This window comes from Ambystoma mexicanum, chromosome 8, assembly GCF_040938575.1.
Source record: "Ambystoma mexicanum isolate Mex_15411 chromosome 8, UKY_AmexF1_1, whole genome shotgun sequence".
Lineage (NCBI taxonomy): Eukaryota > Metazoa > Chordata > Amphibia > Caudata > Ambystomatidae > Ambystoma > Ambystoma mexicanum.
The window spans coordinates 1159353248-1159373145 of NC_090929.1; the positions used below are offsets into that span (position 1 = coordinate 1159353248).

Below are 19898 nucleotides of genomic sequence, written 5' to 3' on the forward strand. Positions count from 1 at the left end.
TATCCTACGAAGAGGGGAGCAGAACAGAGAAAGAATATTCTTAAGTGAAGGACAAAGAGAAGCCTCAGGAATAAATGTATCAAAGGAGAAAAAAAAAACGACACCAAGAAAGGTTGAAACATAATTGCATAGAAAACAACACGTAGAAAAGGACACTGACTTTCCACGATTTCACAGAACATAGTAGCACGAACCAAAGGATTTGACAAGGGGCAGAGAAAAATCATGAACATGGAGGGCCACGCAGCAGAGAGTATATAATAAAGTGAAGGACAGGAATAAACAATATACAAAACAGGCTATGCCAAGAAAGGTTTAAGCCTAATTGTACACAACCTAGGAAAAGACTTTCTGCGGTTACCCAGAGTACATTACTATGAATCAAAGGATTCGGCAAAGACCAAATAAAGTAATCATTGAAGAAGGAGGAAAGCCAAAAGTCCACAAAAAGAACTACAGGTACTGTCACAAAAATTAACAAGAGAATATTTGAAAATTGAACATTACCAAGAATAAGAGAAGTGCGAGAATCATCCACCAAGAAGAGAGTCTCTGCAGCTTAGTTTATTAGAATAGTGGTAGGGCCAGTTAGCATTAATTTTGGACAGCAGACTTATACCTTTGAGCTTGATGAGCAGTCTAGTCAGTAAAATAAGTATGGAATACCCCGTAGTGATGGGGAAAGTTAGGCGTTATTTATATTCTTCAATGAATACATGTCAGAAACATCCACAGAGTGTGCATGTCCTTATTCTGACTTGCCACAATAGCTGCGTTTCTGCCTTTTCAAGGCTTTTCTTCTTCCCCACTTCTTAGCATGCCGCCTCAATTGTTTCAAAATCAAGGCCTCCATCTTTCTTACAATGGGCCAATCCAAAAACCTAGCTGTCAACTTTAGTAATGAGTTCTTTCAGAATCAAGGTTGAAATGTACCTGTTTCTCTGATTCGGGAAGAGTCTTCCAAGACTGTGCAATATGTCTGGTTAGATCGACAAATCGCAAATCTGGTCACAAAAAGAAAAAGAAAACACAAATAAGTAAAATTGCATGACCTACAGTTACACAATATAGAAACAATTGTGTTGGAAATAATTATGTATAATCCTCAACCTAAAGGGGAGGTGAGGTTTTGGGCATAAGCAAGAAACCATGTATACCAATCCTTTTAGAGCCCATCCCAAAAGAAAGTGCATAAAAACTCTACGATCTAAACTCTAACTTGGCCAAGTATGCATGCTTCTCACATGGAGCTCAAGAAAACAGATGGCAGCATTGAGACGCAGTTGCTTTTGCATATGGGCCCCAATCCTTTCTACACACAGGCAAAAGTATGTATAATTCGGAGAGGCATGAATAACAAATGTGTTGCGTTTTAACAAAGAAACTACTGCCATTTTTTAAAGTAAATTGTCATTATTAAGTCAACAGTAGTCAGGTTATCATCCTTGGAAATCAAATGGGGTTAGTAGACGCTGTCAGCATTTGAACATCAGCCCTACAGCTTCCACATACATCACTATAAAAAAACGGGTACTTTTCATATCTTCATTTCTCCACTTGTGTACAGGCGTGTTGTAAATGCCATATCATATCATCACTGGCTGGACAACTTGCGTTCAAATTTCCTTGGCTAACTTTGGCCCAGAAAAGAATAAATGTATATTGGCTGTTGCCCCTCAAAGGGTTTGGGCAATGGAAGCAATATGCATTTTTTTAATTTTAGGTCCGCTTTTCCAACCTGATTCACAGCTCTGTTGCCACTACCAAGTGCCCAGGTGATCATAGCCTGCTCCATTCTGGAAAATTAATGAAACGCATCGCAGTTACGGATGCTTAGAAATCCAGAATTAGACAAAATTCTACATTTGTATGAAAACTGACAAAGTTGTTCACCACTGTTCTCTCTTCAAAGAATCTGCTTGGGGAGGATTACAATAGTTTTTCCATCACTCATTCATTATTGAATATGTAGGGTTAGCAGTGGACTCCATGTTACTTAAGGTAGAAGTTGTCCCATCCTGGGCACTCATTTACCAAACCAATACATTCTTGCTGGTGTTCAATTAGGCTGAAGTACTGAATTGCCAAGAGTTTGCAAAATGAAAGCCCAGTATTTGAAAAGGGGTGGCCTGGTGACATGGTGGGACATATGTTCAACCTACAACCATGTAAGGTAAAGACTATGTCCACTTTATTTTATGGGACAATAATTTCCTTCCTAACTACAGGTTGTGCACCCGCTCAGCTCCAAACCCACAACCTGTAAATGAACAATGAAAGAGAAGAAATGAAGACTAGCGGTATGCACGTTACATATTTTTTAGGATTGTAGAATCATACAGAAATTAGTACACATTCCAAAGCAGAGGCTACCAAGGCATTGACAAGTGTGCTTTTCTTGGTTTATGCAGTGTAGACCAGATTGGTGGTTACCACAATGACAAAATATGAGAATGCATTACTTACCGCAAAAGCATTTCTGATGGTTGTATCTGCTTAGATTCACATGCTGTGCATAGGTCCGACATCCAGTGGTCACTGCGGAGTATTGCATTTTGTTTTTCGTAGTCGAAAAGGGGACGTCGACAAGGCGTGTCTGAAACACTATCCCTATAGTGACGTGCGTTGTACCCACAATCCCTCACGCGTCGAGGTCCCTCTGTTTGTATTTTTCTGCCCTGAGGGAGCCTTCTAGTCGTGAGTGAGTACAGAAAAGAGAGAGATATATAAAGGAAGTCTATGTTCCTTCCATCCGAGCGGGGAGGAAGGGTGGGCGCATGTGAATCTAAGCAGATACAACCATCAGAAATGCTTTTACGGTAAGTAATGCATTCTCTTCTGATGTTTGTTAATCTGCTTAGAATCACATGCTGTGCATAGACTAGCGAGCAGTACCCGGAGTTGGCGGTGGGTTATGAGAAGGAACAGTAGAGAAAAGGTGTCGTAATACTGCCTGTCCCACCTGGGAGTCAGATCTAGAGTGTGTATCTAGACAGTAGTGTTTTGTAAAGGTGTGCACCGAACTCCAGGTAGCCGCTTTGCAGATGGACTCAAGGGGAACATTTGCAATGAATGCTATGGATGCCCCCGTGCCTCGAGTAGAGTGTGCTCTTGGCTTAAAGGGCAGTTCTCTCTTAGCAAGAGTATAGCAGAGAGTGATGCATTGAACAATCCATCTAGAAATAGTGGATTTTGAAACCGCATCTCCTTCTCTTCCTGCTGCCACCGAGACGAAGAACTGATTGGTCTTCCTCAGTGGTCTGGTTCTTTCCATGTAGAACATGACCGCTCTGCGTACATCTAGTGTGTGCAGAGTCCTTTCTCCCAAATTGGAAGGATTTTGAAAGAACGTTGGTAGTTCTCTAGATTGGTTTACGTGGAATTTAGAAATAAATTTCGGAGCAAACCTAGGGTGAGTGCGTAGAACCACTTTATCTTTGTGAACTGTAACGAAGGGGTCTAGAATAGAAAGAGCCTGAAGTTCACTTACTCTCCTGATTGAGGTGATAGCTATTAAAAAAGCAGTCTTAAGCGTGAGGTGTTTAAGAGATGCTTTGTGCATGGGTTCGAATGGAGAGCCCATGAGTCTGGTAAGAACCACATTAAGGTCCCATCCGGGAGCTGGGTCAGCTATTGGGGGGTGTATCCTCTTTACTCCCTCCATGAAGGCTTTTATAACAGGGATCCTCCACCACGACACTTTGAGTTGGGAAGTGGTGTATGCAGAAAGTGCAGCTAGGTGGACTTTAATGGAGTTAAACACTAGACCTGAATCCAATAGGTGGGTCAGGTATAGGACCACATGTGTGGGAGAGCAGTCAATAGGGTTGATGCTTTTACTCCTGCACCAGATGACAAATCTTTTCCACTTGCTAGAATAGCAGTGGCGAGTGTTCGGTTTTCTGGCTTCCCTGAGAATGTCCATACATCTCTGCGGAAGCAGTAGATGTCCGAACTCTATGATCTCAGGAGCCAAGCTGCTAAGTTCATGTTCTGGGGGCATGGATGCAGAGTCCTGCCCTTGTCCTGAGACAGCATGTTGTACGGGCAGGGGAGTTTTACTGGGGGGGATAGAGACATCTCCATCAAGTGAGCGAACCATGGTTGTCGTGCCCACATTGGGGCCACTAGTATCATGGTCACTTGTTCCTGGTGCATCTTGTGCACCACTCTGTTGAGAAGGGGAGTCGGGGGAAAAGCGTAAACAAATTTCCCTGACCTTTGCATCGACAGACCGTTCCCCTTGGATTGGTTCTGGGGGTACCTGGAGGCGTAACTTAGGCATTGTGAGTTTTCCAGGGTTGCGAACAGGTCTATTTCTGGGAATCCCCATTGTGTGAAGACGTCGAAGACGATGTCTTCGTGCAGTCGCCATTCGTACTCTTTGGGCAGGGGGAAATCTCTGCTGAGTTTGTCTGCCAGCAGATTGAGTTCCCCGGGTACATGTAGTGATAGCAGGAACATGTCCTGTTTGAGAGCCCATTTCCATATATTCTGGGCCAGTTTGGACAGGCCAGGAGAGTGGGTGCCCCCTTGCTTGTTGATGTAGTACATGGCTGTAGTGCTGTCTGTAAGGACCATTACTGTTTTGCCTTGTAGGTGTTCCTGGAAGGCTCTTAGCGCCTTGAACACAGCTAGTAGCTCCAGTAGATTTATGTGTTTGGATGCTACGTTCGGAGTCCACACTCCGTGAGCAGTCTGATGGGATAGGTGCGCCCCCCATCCTGTGAGGGATGCGTCTGTGGTTAGAGTGGCTTCCGCCGCGGGTGTGGCAAAGGGTTTCCCTTTTTCCATGTTTTCCTTTGTCCACCACCGTAGCGAGAGAACCAAGGCTTGCGAGACCACAACTAGATCCTCCCATAGTCCGCTGGCCTGACACCACTGGCTGTTGAGCCACTCTTGCATTGGGCGCAGGCGCGCGTGAGGTACCAAATAAATACACGACGCCATCATTCCTAGCAAGCGCATTGCTTTGCGTACCGTCACCTCTCGACCGGTCACATATTGAGGGATTTGAAACAGTATGTTTTGGACCCTCTCTTTGGAGGGGAAGACGAGGCCGTCCTTTGTTTGAATTAGAGCCCCTAGGAATTGCTCGATTTGACTGGGGTCTAAACTGGACTTCTTTTCGTTGATGGAGATGCCCAACTGGAACAAAAGGTCTACCGTCTTTTGGGTATTGGAGAAGCATGTTTCGTAAGAATCCCCTGTTATGAGCCAGTCGTCGAGGTAAGGGTAATCTGGGATGGACAACCTGCGCAGGTGGGCCGCTGCCACTGCCAGCACCTTCGTGAATACCCTTGGTGCAGATGCTATGCCGAAGGGTAGCACTCTGAACTGGTAGTGTTTGCCCTCTATCATGAACCTGAGGTATTTTCTGTGCGCTGGCAACATTAAAATATGAAAGTATGCATCTTTCATGTCCAATGTTGTCATGTAATCTCCCCGAGAAAGCAGTGGGATCACTTCCTGTAAGGTTACCATACGAAACTTTTGGGGTTTGATAAACTTGTTCGCTGGGCGCAGATCTAATACAGGGCGCATGGTTAGATCCTTTTTGGGTACAAGGAAGTACACTGAATAAATACCTTCCGTTACCTGAGATAGAAGCACGACCTCTATGGCTCCTTTTTCCAGCAGTTGTTGTACTTCTTGGAGAAGGATGGCAAGATGTTCCGGTGTCATGCGACGTCCCCTCGGGGGTCTGTAGGATGGGGAACTGTTGAATTCGATACAGTATCCGTGGGCTACGGTGGAAAGTACCCAACGGTCTGACGTTATATCCTCCCATGTAGGAAGAAAAGATGTTATCCGGCCCCCGACCGGTGTTGCATGGGAGGGGACGCGAATCTTTGCGTCACTTGGAGTTGTTGGGGGCTTGGGAGCCTCTGGGGCTGGATCCCCGACCTCTCCCCTTACCCCGGCGTTGGCCTCTTTGGCTGTACTGCCCACTATTGGTCTGGTAATTGGTGGCAGGGTATTGTTGATGCTGACTTTGTTGTTGTTGTTGGCGTTGGCCACGAAAAAAGCGTTTGTTGCCATAGCCGCGTCTGGTAGTGGGCTTAGAGATTTGGTCAAGAGTCTTGATAGTATCGAACTCTTTTTTCGCCATCTCTAGAGCTTCATCCACCGCTTTTCCGAATAGGTTAGAGTCTTCCACAGGTTTATTTATTAAAGACGCCTGTGTCTCCGGTTTAAACCCTGAGTTGCTTAGCCATACATGGCGTTTTAGGAGTATTCCCTGCACCAGGGAACGTCCCGCTGTTTCTGCCGCGTCCAGAGAGTTTTTTACAATGCTCTGGTTGACCTGGGTTCCTTCGCCAATAGTTGAAAGTAGGCGTGTACGTAAAGGCTCCGGTGCTTCCTCGGCGTCCTTGCGCAGTTTGGCCCACTGTGCGTCTGCATAGCTAGCAAGCAAAGAATTGTTGTTCGCAATTCTTGCTGAGAAGGCAGCCGAGGAAGTTACTCTTTTTGCAAGGGCATATAGCCTTTTGCCCTCCTTGTCAGGGGGTGCCTCACTGGTGGAAAGTGGTACCCCTGCCCTCTTTCTAGTATTAGATACTACTAGGGAATCCAGAATGGAATGTCCCCTAATGTAGAGCGGGTCTGAGGGAGAAGGAGTGAAAAGTTTTTCAATTCTTGGATTGACCCCTCTGATCAATGCGGGAGTGGCCAGCAAAGGGATGATTCTTCTCTTCACTGAAGCTAGGAGGGGAATGGTCTGGCTGACCGGGGGTTTCTCTTTAATTACTTTTTCCACAAAGTCTAATTCTGGAGAGAGCTCCCCAGTGTCCAGTTCGAAATGTGCTGCTGCTCTGCGCAACAGTGCATTGCAAGTGGGCTGATCGTCAATCGGAGACGTGTTCCTAACCGGTGAATTGTCAGGAGGATTTAGGTTTAGGACATCAGTGTCGGAATACACTGATGGGGATTGCCAGGGGTGCGAAGGTCCTTCTTCAGTGTCTTCTCGGAAGCCTTCTTCTATAATGTCTGGCGTGTCTTCCAGACATTCCTCCCGGTTCTGTCCTACTTGATGGTCTATGAAATCATCCTCCTCCTCCAAGTATTCTTCCTCCCCAGTGAGGTCGTATACGTTATGGAAGTCTGAGGCTGTGTCCACCTGGGGATCGACTAGCCTCGGATTTTTGGCCCTGGGGTCCTCCTGAGGCCCTTCTCTAGTCCTCTTGGGAGTTTGAGAGGTCTGGGTATTCATAAACCTTTTCCATCCTCTCCATACAGAGGTGGAGTCTTTCCATGGTTTCATGGGGTACCCCAGAGCGGTCTGGCGGGGGAAAAAAAAGAGTCATCTAACTGGAAACGGCTCGACCTCTCCCAAAGCGTCGAGGAAAGTGTCCCGTCGCCCTCCGAAAAACCTTCAGGTGTGCTGGGTGACCCCCCGACTGAAGGGGGTAGTCCCTGCCTTTCTTCGGGCTTTTTCGGCGTGTCTTTCGACTTATGCGTAGCGCTCGACGTGTCTTTCGGCGTACGCTTCTGGGCGTCGGCTACAGCGATCCTCGCCAAGCTTTCAGCGACTCGTTTGTCGGCGACTCGTTTGTCGGCGGAAGCTTGCGTTTGACGCTATGGGTGTCGAACGCTCTACGGCGGTATGCGCCTTCTGTTGATGCGCGCCGGCCGATGGTTTGGGGGCGGCGCCCTTATTTGCCGAAAGCCCAGTCGCTGGTCGCGGCTGCGGTTGCGAGAGGGGCTTCGAACCTGAACGGTCCGAGGAGGCCGCCGGTGGAACCTGCGTCTCCTTGGGCGCCGAAGCTCTTTTCGTCTTAGACGAAGAAGAGCCGTGGGTTGTGTGCTTATGTGAGTCTTTGTGTGCGTCAGTGTCGCCGGGGTGTTCATCCCCATAAGCAGGGCGTGAGCCGAGCCCGTCGTGGCCGGGGACAGACGACGAAGCGCGCAAGCGCTCCTTAGAGGGGGTTTCGACTTCCGTAGCGGAGGTCGTGTTATCGCGTTCCTCGTCACTGTCGGTGGTAGCAGCGGCTGGTGAACCTTCGGCCTTCGACATCGCGTAGGCCGCCCACCTTTTAACTCTACGTTCTTTCAGAGTTTTAGGCTTAAGAAGCCGACAAGCCGCGCAACCTTCCTCCTTGTGATCGAGGGGCAAGCAGCGGTTACACCGTGAATGCTTGTCCTTCCAAGTAAATTTGCCTTTGCAAAGCGGGCAAAACTTAAAGGGTGTCCTCTCCATAGCCGAGGCAATAAATCGCGATAAGCACCCCAAGGGAAAGGAAGGGGAAAGGGAAAGGCATTCTCAGAAAAGACCCAGAGATGTCCCACGACCCCACTCTCCCTAATGTATATGGCCTGCGAGGCCAGGCCACGTGTTCGGCAGCGCCGAAGGATTTCCTCCGCTCGACCCTCCGTCGAAGATTCTTTTCGGCGGAGAACAGCTTACAACTGCGTCGAGGGAGGGATTATTAATATAATGAGAAAAAACGACCAAAGGTCGAGGAGTTGCAATGTCTCTCGAGGAGCTCCGCGTGAAGGCGACCAGAAGCTGGGTGGAAAAAAACAATCTGAGGGACCTCAACGCGTGAGGGATTGTGGGTACAACGCACGTCACTATAGGGATAGTGTTTCAGACACGCCTTGTCAACGTCCCCTTTTCGACTACGAAAAACAAAATGCAATACTCCGCAGTGACCACTGGATGTCGGACCTATGCACAGCATGTGATTCTAAGCAGATTAACAAACATCAGAAATATGATTAGCAGAAACACTTTGAAATGGCACTTAAGAAAGAAAGCGGTGCATCGGATCAACAAATGTACATGAAAAGAAATTTAAAATCAAGGAAAGTGTGTTCCGTGTTACCAGCACACAGCCTGTCCCATTAATGCTTGGCGTGCTCGTCTGCCCAGGGGTTGTTAATAGACAGAGGATTTAGATTGGTCATGTGCATGCTCCAGAAATCCAAACTGAACCAAAGGGCAACAGGTCCCTCACCCAGCAGGATCCACCTCGCAATCTTTAATAAAAGGTTAGGTAAGCACCAGTAAGTACTAGTTACTCTTTAGAACCAATCCGTCTCAATGTACATGTCTCCTGGCCTGAAATGCCACAGGTAATGGTTGCCTTTTCAGTCTAAAGTGGTTTGATAACCTCTTCCTCCTCACTTACTCCAGATGAGTGTTCTTGGGGCTGCTCTCGCTACTCTACAGATCAGGAGACTACTAATAGAAGTGCTAATATCTTCATGGACAGTCTTTCCAGTCGCTGCTTTTACTACTGGTTGTGTTGTCTGAGGGAGGGTCTTCACTCTCTGGTTCCATCACCAACCAATCCCATTCCTTCACTTTTGGAGACCCTCCTCTGGGCTCCTGCCAGTTCCCCTCTCAGGGCTTGCTCTTTTTTCTTTTTCCACCCCATTTCCCTCCTTGTGCCCAAACACCAGACACCTCCTCAACACCCTGTGGTGTGCTCGCACCTCCACCATCAATGGCCTACCAGATGTAGGGCATATTGGCAGAACCTTCCCCATCTGCGCCTCGACCTAGACCTTATCCATCTCGACATCCATGTGGTTCTCCTCTACTTAAGCTGTGGGTTATGCCTCGCCTCCACCTTACACTTTCATACTAAAGCCTCTTTATCTTTCCACCTTCCCCCTCCACCTTCCCGCTACCAAACATCTTCCATCCCTACTCTCTGTCCTTCTCCCAAGATTTTATCTCGTTCCTCCTTCCGGCTCCCAAGTTTCTTCCCTCTTTCATCCTTCACCCTCTTCGTCCTGATCAAGCCCATTTGTCTTTCCACGTTCCCCTCCTATTTCCTGGTACCAAGCCACTTTCCCTCTTCTTCCCCATTCTTCTCCTCTGTCTCCTCCTTTCCCAGTCATCTCCAACAGACTCCTAGTCTCCGCTAGTGTTAAATTCCAACACAATGTGCTAGTCTTCTATTCCTCTATAGCCTGCCATGGGATTGGTCTCCGTGTGATGGGTTGAAGGAGTGCAAACACTGGGACCTAGATCTGTGTTTGGTCAGTGTTTCTTCCCAGGCAGTTATGGGTTTTCAAGTTCCTGCCGATGACCCACTCAGAGATAGACATGAGTATGCCAGAGGTGAAATGGTATATACATTTTCACACAATTTACAACATTGTAGCAGATTATACCCCTCCATAGACTGACTTCCACTTGGATCTTGGTGTAGAACATGATGACACATTTTCTGCAACAGAGATTAAAATAGGCAGAATTTGCAGAAATATGGGAAATCTGTGGCCCAGGCAAGCTCCCAATTGGCTCTTTAAAAGCAAGCAGCTACTTTGGGTTTCATTCTTACAGAAATGATTTAATGAAATAAATATGCAGACTAAGTTGCCATGCATCCAGAGAGGTGCAGAACTAGTGCACATTTATCTCTCTAATAGACTGGCCAGGCAAACTATACAGAAAACTATTGCCAACGCCTTTAGTAAAGCTGGACAATCGAGAACAAAATCCTATTTCATCACCAGGCAAGGATAAGGAAAGGTGTTTGTAGAGTGGACCAATCGTTCAGTCTTTCTTCTCTTGCAAACGTTTGTGTTACTAGTGAAGGAAACCTCTATACCTGTTATAAGTACATTTAAAAACTGCCTTTAACCTCATCCAGCATCCGTGTATTCTGTAAAGGTGCCCCTGGACGTCTTGGCAGCGATTCAGAATCTGCATACAGAAAAATCACACTGCAGTGCGGTCGAAGCACGAAGGTGAGAACTAGTAAATTCCCAGTTGAAGCTTGCCAGGGATGTGTCCTAGCCCCCCCCCTGCCGTGTCATGTTTCTGGCCTTGCCGCATTTCTCTCTGCAGGCCGAGCTTATCAGTGGTCCGCCATCTTGGATATTGAGAATTCTTAATCTTAGAGGGAACGTCTGGCTGACTGTAAGCCATGCAATAGTGCATGTGTGACCTCTTTTCACAATAGCCTACGTTCATGAACAAATTGATGTGAACTGTGATACCACCAGAAGATTATACCTTTGAGAAGCCATTTCCTGTAGGATGGGGTTGGAGGGGGCTCTGCAAGTATTCTTCCTATTACTGAAAATACTACCTGTGGCATTATCCTTCTTAAAGGGATCAATGTGGAGTAAACTGCTCTTGTGATAAGTCCATGCCCAGCTCACAGGGGTGGGCGATGTAGACCAGGGGAAGTTATGGAGGTGTGCCAGGGCAAAAACCCTGGACCTTGGCAAAATGTAATATTTTATTTATTTGTATTCAGTTCCAAAATCACTTTTACAAACACAAAGAAATTCAAATGCACTTATAAAAACTCAATATACATACTATACAAATAATCACAATACATTTTGTTTATACACTCCTATCCAATTCTAATAACACATTTACTACCTCAAAACCCTATAAAACCACAATTCACACATTCAATATTTCATGCAATATAAAAATATAAAAATTGATGCAATAATTTAATATTAGCAACTCATCTTTCTTCCAGTTGGGGCACACCGGTTTGCAACACACTGAATTAGTCATTACTTCTACAGCCATGCAGGCAGCTCTATGGCTTTATGGCATGCAACTGTGGTATAATGTTGGGATTGACAGACAGGCCCGCTCAATATTGTCCTTGCACAACTATTCCCAAATGGATTGGCTCAGTCACATCAAGGAAGGTTTCTGTACCGTAGACCTACGTGATTTATGCACTCGCCCTTGAAATATAAAAAAAACAAAAATGGAGTCCTCCAGGAGACAGAGTTGGGGAGGAGTTCAACTCTTCCAACAGTGAGAGAGGCTCTGTAATACTGGCAATCTGGGAATAATGTTCACGTATAGCGATTCACTGGTCAGTGACATCCACTCCCCTTCTCAACACCTTAGAAATAGAATGGAGTCTGGGGTTTTCTCCTGGTGGCAATGTTTACAGTAGACTGGAAGGCTACATCAGATCCACATGGGATGTGCTTTTGTGACAATGTGTCAAAGGAAACCTTATTACATTTTTGTATTATAGTGCCCAAAATCACATCATTCAAGGAAAAAAAAAACTGTTGTACACATGATTTCCTACTTTGGAGTGGAGGTACTTTAAAATCAGCAATTATCTGTTGGGTAACATTTATTCGGTTTGCTCAGGCCTAGTTGATTCATGCAGCATGGATAAATATATATATTTAATTAAATCAATCTAGCAATCAGTAACTTCTAGTGTTGCTCTTCATTTTTTGTTTAAAGAAAATCTTTGAATTTGTTATTTTGTTTTGGCAACATTCTGTGTTTTCTCTATTGGAATGACATTGTTTTGCTCTGCAATAAACTGAATTGAAGTAAGATACTGACAGGACCCAACATGTTGTACCTTATTCCCATTAAGCCTCTGACCAGCTTTTTTGATCTTCAAAACAGTGCTGAGGAAGCAACTGTGGAAGGTTATAAGCCCTAAAGCGATCCATGAAGTAATGACACTTGCATATTATCTTGGAGGGTTAGGTATGCGTGGTCTAGAGACAGTATTTAATAGCACAAGCCCTACGTGCCATCTCCTGGTACAATCCGCCACTCCCACTTTACATCACACCATCAGGCGTGAAATAAAATGGTTGAACTGCATATTGGGTGCATGCAAAAGACTTTGAGATGTCTGTCCCACACTCTTCCGACGTATACCTTGTTAGGGCCTTGGGCGTAAATATCACCAACACTGCAGCCAAGGTAGAACTTGTTAAGCTATCTCTAGTTAAACTTGAGGACCTGTTCAACAAGGGTGAATTTGTATCAATTGATAAATTACAAAGGACGTGTGGAAACTATAAAAAATGTCATGGGGGACTTCTAGTGAAGTGAAAAAAGGGGTTAAGCACCCCCTACAACGCTAAAGAATGAAGGACTTGGAGATGGTATAAAGAGGATCTCCCTCCACCCCCTTTCACTCCCACTTAGCCCCCATCATATGTCAGGAGACAATCACAGTCACAAGGTGAAACAGGACTCTGGGGTCCCCCAGAAAGTTAGCACCTGTCATGTCATGGCAACCAGTAAAACCCCTACATGTGCCAATCTTGTTAATCAGCAGCGAGAGTTGTTCCTTTAGGGTTATCTGGCTCATTGGTACTGAGCCAGATTGATTACTGCCACTCTTTAGATCTTGCTTAGCCTCAGTATCTTATTTGTCGCCTTCATCTTCATAATCTGGTAGCTACCGGTAGTCCTTTTTGGGCCCATAGCGTGCCGCTTTTGTGGGACTTAAATTGGATCCTAGTTGTGAAACGAATCCTTATTCTATTCAGGTTCCGGCGGTCGAGGCTGGGGGGACATGCCTTCTCGGTTGCTCCTGGTAAGTAACACAAAGGCGCCATGTTGAGAAAGTTCATTTCATCGCTTTGACAAGCAAGTATTAATGCACAACACACAGAAAACTGAGTGATACACAATTAGCTCCGCAGTCAATGGCAACATATGTGAGATTTATTTCCCCTTACAATGGCAAGTCAACAACCGAGTAAGCACAACCTCTTTAATCCCATGCTACTTAGTCTAAGGAAACATTGTATCGATGGGCTCAATTTCCCTTCTGCTGGCAGGCAAAACCCAGATTAGACCCCATTGAAGCCCTTCTGATCTCCCATGTGCTCCTGCACAGTTAAAACAGCAAGCAGACCATGGGAGATACTCAACTGATTTTCACCGGCTTATTAGAACAAAAGCTCCAGCTGTAAGCAGCTATGAGCTCCATTAACCTTGAAGGGAGCCTAGAGAATTGGAGGTAACTCTAGACTGCTGCATTCACACTACCAAAGGTCCCAGTAAATACCAAAATGGCAGACACCCTTGGTAAACTTTCTCCACTCTCCGCATCCTGAATTAGCAGGTGAAAAATCTATTAAATCCATCCAATCCCAATCCCTCCCCAATTCCCCAAAACATGTGAAAAACCTCATAGGGAGGCCAACTCGGGGCACGAGCGATATAATCCCAGGTTATTACATTATTGACATTATGGGTGTTTGGAGAAGGATCATGGCAAGGCAGAAGAGACGTGTGGTGCAGGATGGTAAACATCAGGAGGAAGGGTGTTCAGAAGTTAAAGAAGGTGGGTGAAGAAACAGAGGAGAGAATACCAGACGGAGGGGAAAAGAGAAGTAATGGAGGAAGGTCAATGAAGATCACGAGAAAACCAGTTTCACAGCATTAGGACAGGAATGTTTGAGGGAGGCACGACTGGTCTGGGCAATAGGGTAGGAGGAAGACCCTGATCTGTAGGGGATGGCCTTGTTGTGGGTGAAGGAAGAACGTGTGGTATAGGGGTATCGAGGAAGATCAGCTCACCTCGGGAGTAACCAAGGAGATCCCTCCTCGCTATATGTAGTTGGAAAATTAGACCTCGTCACCTACGCATGGCCTGACATAGCAAGAGTTGTGCCAGAGGAAAAGGGGAAAAACAAAGGTCCAAAGAGGTTCATAAGGCCCATTTCCCAAACCCCTTAAATTATCAAATCGAAGAGGAAAGAAGGGATTCCTGGTCATCCTTGACCTCTCGTGTCAATCACAGCCGCCTTCTCTACCTCCTCGCTGACAGTATGGGATTCTCTGGTACTGTCCTGAATTGGCTTACCTCCTACCTCTCAGGGAGACATCAAACCATCCAGATGAACATGTGTTCTAACCGACTCCCAGTCTGCTTTGAATTCCCGCAAGGGTCCATCCTCTCATTGATCCTTTGGGCACATTCCTCAAAGATCCCAAAATAAGCATCCGCTAACATGCGGACGATACTCAGTTGTACATGAGAATAAAGCCCACAGGACATTATCCGGGATTACCTGGTCATCATACAGTGCTGGAGGCCAACTGCCTACCTCAAACTTAACCCATCTAAGACCGTACTAGTCATCATCGGTCCCCTGCTAAAAAAACTTATTCAACAATGGCTCAATGATATGTGCCTAGAAGGAAGTGATCCGCAGTTTTCGGATAACGCTAAATCCTTAGGCTGAATCATTGACCGCAGCTTGTCCTTCCAGAAACTGACAAATCACATGATGTCGTCACTGCATCTGAAAGGGAGCCCCTTCCCATGAGGCCAGGGTGATGAGGCCACTACCCAATAGCCCAACAGGGGGGGGCATTCAGCAGGTGGATCTCATGGCAGGGGAAAAACCCCTTTAGGACCAGTGACTACCACATCAGGAGAACACAGTATTCCCACCAAGCACATGACCCTGGTGCCCCTTTCCAGAATTAACCCACCTTTCCTTCGTCTCCTCATTCCTCTTCACACTTACCCTCACACCCTTTCAACTTTGCTAAGGCAACTGAAATAGCGAGTACTGAGATGAGTAGTTGTACTAGTGAGTTACCATCTCAATCACTTGTACTGAGATGAGGAAGGAATACGGAGCAATACAGAGTAAGCATTGGAACCACTTTCAGTAGTCTAGTGGTTCATGAGCAGTCACAAGCAGAAGTAAGACAAAAAAAGCAACAAAGGACTTGACAGGAGGAACATTGAGAGCCAAGAGGAGCCAGATGGGCGTAGACCGGGACGCTGAGCAGAAGGAGAGAGTGTCCGCGGCCGGTCCAGGAAAGGAGGAGGACAGCACAGCCCAGAAGGGGTCGAGACTACAGGAGCCCCAGAGACCGGGGGACCACAAAAGCGAACAAGCACGCTATCCCCAAGAAGGAGAAACCTGTGGAGCCGCTGCAGGGGAAAGGAAGCTCTGGAAAGTTACTCGAGTGCCGCGATCAAGCCCAGCTGACTGAAGGGAGCCAGCACTCATGCAAGCCATAACACAAAGTATGCAGGAAGCCACAGGGGCTCGGACACCTCAAGGAGGTTGTTGCAAAGCCAAGGAAGGAGAGTCTGGGACGCACACCCAAATCGACCATGGAACTGTACGAAGGCTTGGCAGGAGAGTGAACCAAGTCTACAGCTTGGAGAGGGCAGCCAGGCAACACTTCTACAGTGCAGCGCTTGGCGAGAGGGAACCAGGTCTGCACCCAAGGGTCGAGTACCCATGAAAGCTTGGAAAGAGTATCCAGGTTGATGTTCTTCAGCACAGTAGCTGGTGAGGGTAAGCTAAAGCTACCAACCAGAGTGTGGGACACAAAAAACCTTATTTTGGAAGGCTAGGGGGAGAAAGAAATTTCTCCGACAGTCAAGGAGTGGCTGTAGTTAGATGAAGAGAATCTGATAAGAACTGCCTTTTGTCCAGGGGAAGGGAGTCACCTCTCTGGATCAAGAAGACATCTCCTTTGATTTAGTTAGCTTAGTGTGTAAGGGACAGTTAGGATTTGGACACTGGGACTTTTACTTTGGACATTCTGTCACTAGTTAATTCCGCTGAGGCAGGGAAGCCCCACTTAGAGATAGGGAGAGTTAGCTTTTACTCAAGGTGTAAAATGGAAAAGAAAACCCTAACACCATGACTCCTCGTGTCAGTCTTTATTCTGCACCCTTACAAAAACACATAGCCAAGAAGGCCCAAACGGCCTGGCTCTAAATCTCCACACTTTGCAAAAAATCAAACCCTTGATCTTTCCGCAGGACAGGTGCTTAGGATTTCACACATAGATTAGGTTAATGCCCTCCTGTTACGGCTCCCAGCACCTAAAAGCAGCCCACCACGCTGCAGCATGTCTTATTCTGTGTATGTGGAAATTCAAATCAGGGGCTTTGCAGAAGTATACAGAGGTAATTTTGACCAGCGTGCTTAGCTCTGACATTCTAAGTTACAGATCCAAATAAGAACTGTATACCTTGAGAACCAATACACGTGGAAGCTATATTGTATTCGTAAACAAATTGAAAATGTATGATTTGATTGTATTTCTGTTTTTAATAGATCTTAAGATTTGTTATGATTTTTTGATAACTTTATAATAAAGGTATTTTTGTTGAATTAACGTTCATGCGAGGTGAGGTCAATTTTTTCAGGACCAGTAACCTTTTATCCAGTTTCAGTGTTAGAAGTTAGAATTGAAGTCAAACTTCCTTCAGGATACTATAATTGTGTATTGTGAGGGGTCAGAAATGTGAGGCGGACAACTACTGAAAAGGGTTTGATAAACGCCTCACTATTCCCCCCCACCCCGCCACCAACGAGGATGTCCTGCCTATCAAAATAACGACCAGAAACACTAAAAAAGGGAATCTGTCCCTCACACTTGTACATACAACAAACTTAAAGTAATATATAGCAATTCAATTATAACAGAACGCTTATGCTCAAAACCTGTTAACTGTTTCTCCTTGTAACCTTTCCCCAGATTCAAACAGGATTTTCAATCAACAGTTCAAAATAAGGAAGTTCTGTCTTATAATAAAGTTCTAATAAAGTTCTTCTTGCTCCAATAAGTCTCTCACTTGGACTTGATTAACAGTTCAAAATATTCAACAAGTCTCATCTCTCCACTGATTGCAGAGAGTTGCACACAAATGCTTCTCAGAAAATAAGTATGCTTCCACAGTTCATCAATATCTACAAAAATGCTTCTGTCAGGATGATTTGTCAACAGTTCACAAAATACTTGCATCAGCAATATTGTTTTGTCAGGATGATTCCACAACAATTCAGAATGTACTTGAGTGACCTTGTCACTTCAACATTTTACCACACCACAGTACTTTAATACCTTTCACCTAGTCCACTCACCTACCAGCTCTACAAATACAAGGTCCCTTACTGTGGTATACTCGCCTGCCAGGACTAATGAAACTACCAACACTACTACAAGTACTCCTGTGGTACAGTTTACTTCAAACAACTTATAAACTTCATTTTCCACAACATCAGTTTTGACTACCTCTTTGGGGAAAACATGAGACACGTTGATGCTCGTTTGTTCCACACTTGGGATTGCCACATGCAAGGCAAGTTATGCTTCCCTCCTCCTGAATACCTTCCGTCAGAAGGGCAGCTTTCCTGCCACTATTGCATTAACCAAGTGCTGATAATGGCTCCCTCTCACTCTTCTTTGGTTTAGGCAATGCTTGGTTAGGTCAGTTGCCCCTATTGCTTCCTTCTCCCTCTAACAATAGGGTTCATAAACAACCGGCTTCTTAATTGCCCTCTCTTGGCTTTAGCAATACTGGTTCTTTTTAACTTGCTCTGCTATTGCCCTCTTTTGGCTTTGGGAACAATTCTTTGTATTGGTTCTTCCAATATTACCCTCTCTTGTTGGCAATTATTTTGACCCCCATAAACACAATTACACCTTTATGGCTTGTCCGACCAAGTTGTTATTCTGCTACTTTCTCCTTTTCGTATCAGCTCGGTATTCAAAATGATTAATATTCTGCTTTACATCAGTTCAATATTCAAAGTAGCCGGACCTGGCCAGCGGGCAATAACAGAGCGCTGCAGGGTCACAATATGTTATTCAACTGACTGGGTCTTGCGTGTGCTCCCTCCGCTGCCTCTGGGTCTTCTGGTTCTTCTGCTCAGCAAACTGCTTCTCTCTGGTTTCCGTGGCCCGTGCCGGTTGGAAAAGGAGCTCTCCTCGCTCTAAAGGCTCTCGGTGCTCGCCTGCAACCGGAGCCCAACTTACTATGGGGAAAGCTTCTAAATTTCACACTTACAGCCGCGCGACCTTTGCAACTATGGTCTTCAGGGGGACAGCATTTATTTCATTTTAAAGCTTTATTCAGATTATACCTTCAGCACAATTTATTACAAAAATCGATAGTCAAATTGCACAAAATGTTATATAGTAAGCCACACAATATCATAAAAAACAAACATACATCTTGAAAATGGTATCTACGTTAATTGTTATCTTCTGATGGGGTTTCCCCCAATTTGGAGAGCCTGCAGCCTCATCTCACTTTCCACTGTAAAATTTAAAAGTACCCATCATCCTCCTCCGGACTAGCCAGGTACGATGCACGCATCTAGCGGAGGCAAACAACTTTCCAGTCCAAAGTGCAAGTTAAAAACTGCTTCCCAGGTGCTCCTATCCTTGAGTCAAAGGTCATCCACCCATTTTTGTAGTACCTTCCCGAATGTCTTCCCAGCACAATCTAGCAACAAAATTGGTCGGTAATTTCCTGGGTGCTCTTCCTCCTTTTTCATACGCTGGGATTATCGTTACCTCCCTCCATGTTCTAGGGACCACCCTTGAGTGTATAGCTGCATTAAATACTCTGGTCAAAATCGGGGCCCAGATATTAAGTTTTTATCTCTATAAAAATCCAGAGGTACCATATCAGAGCCAGCAGGTTTCCCAGATTTCCGAGCAACCATGGCCTGTTCTACCATTCAAAAACAATGTTTCCCACTGCGTAACCTATGCAATCAAGGTCTCTGAAGTTAGAGACCCTCTCAGAACCAGCATTCGTTCGGCAAACAGTGGCTTGGGCGTCTCTGCGCTCCTTCAGTTGCAACTGCAATGTGGAGTTACTGCAATCACTCTACCTCCCACTACTGCTCTCTATGGCCTGCACACCGGATGGCATATGGTACTCTAGTCATGGCAATAGAAGCTATACTGTAGTCGCTGGGAAGCGGGGTGTAATTTGCTCAGATTGGGGCTGGATGGGTTGGGAGGAAGTAGAGTTCACAAGGTGTCAGTAGGAGAGATTCAATTATGTCATCGAAAGTGTAAATGAAACATGAAGGAGGAACAATTTGAACATTTTAGACACACTGATCGGTGCACTTGGGATACCAATTATGGCTTTTTAGCAGCTATTGCCATACTGTGAGGTATATCATTTAGAAATGGACAAAAACAGGCTTAAATCAGTCACCCTGCAAGACAAAGGGGCTCATTCTGAGTTAAGCATGTTCCTGGGGAACGATGTGGTATACGAGTGAACCTGCATTGGAACTGCCAGGTGTGTCCCCGGACGAATGCGTCCAGCTCCCATCTGTCAGTGGTGATTATCTTCCACTCGTTGACAAATCTAGTCAGCCGGCCTCCCACCGGGGTGCAC

At 45.8% G+C, this 19898-nt stretch overlaps 1 protein-coding gene across 4 annotated transcripts in view; it reads right to left on the reverse strand.

The window, feature by feature from the left end:
* TFAM (transcription factor A, mitochondrial) overlaps positions 1–19898 on the reverse strand; it is a 438863-nt gene that overhangs the window by 332541 nt on the left and 86424 nt on the right. For all 4 annotated transcript variants that reach the window (XM_069611230.1, XM_069611229.1, XM_069611227.1 and 1 more), the window contains exon 3: positions 934–1004. In XM_069611230.1, the coding sequence (XP_069467331.1) occupies positions 934–1004 (71 nt within the window). The remainder of the gene's footprint in view (positions 1–933; positions 1005–19898) is intronic.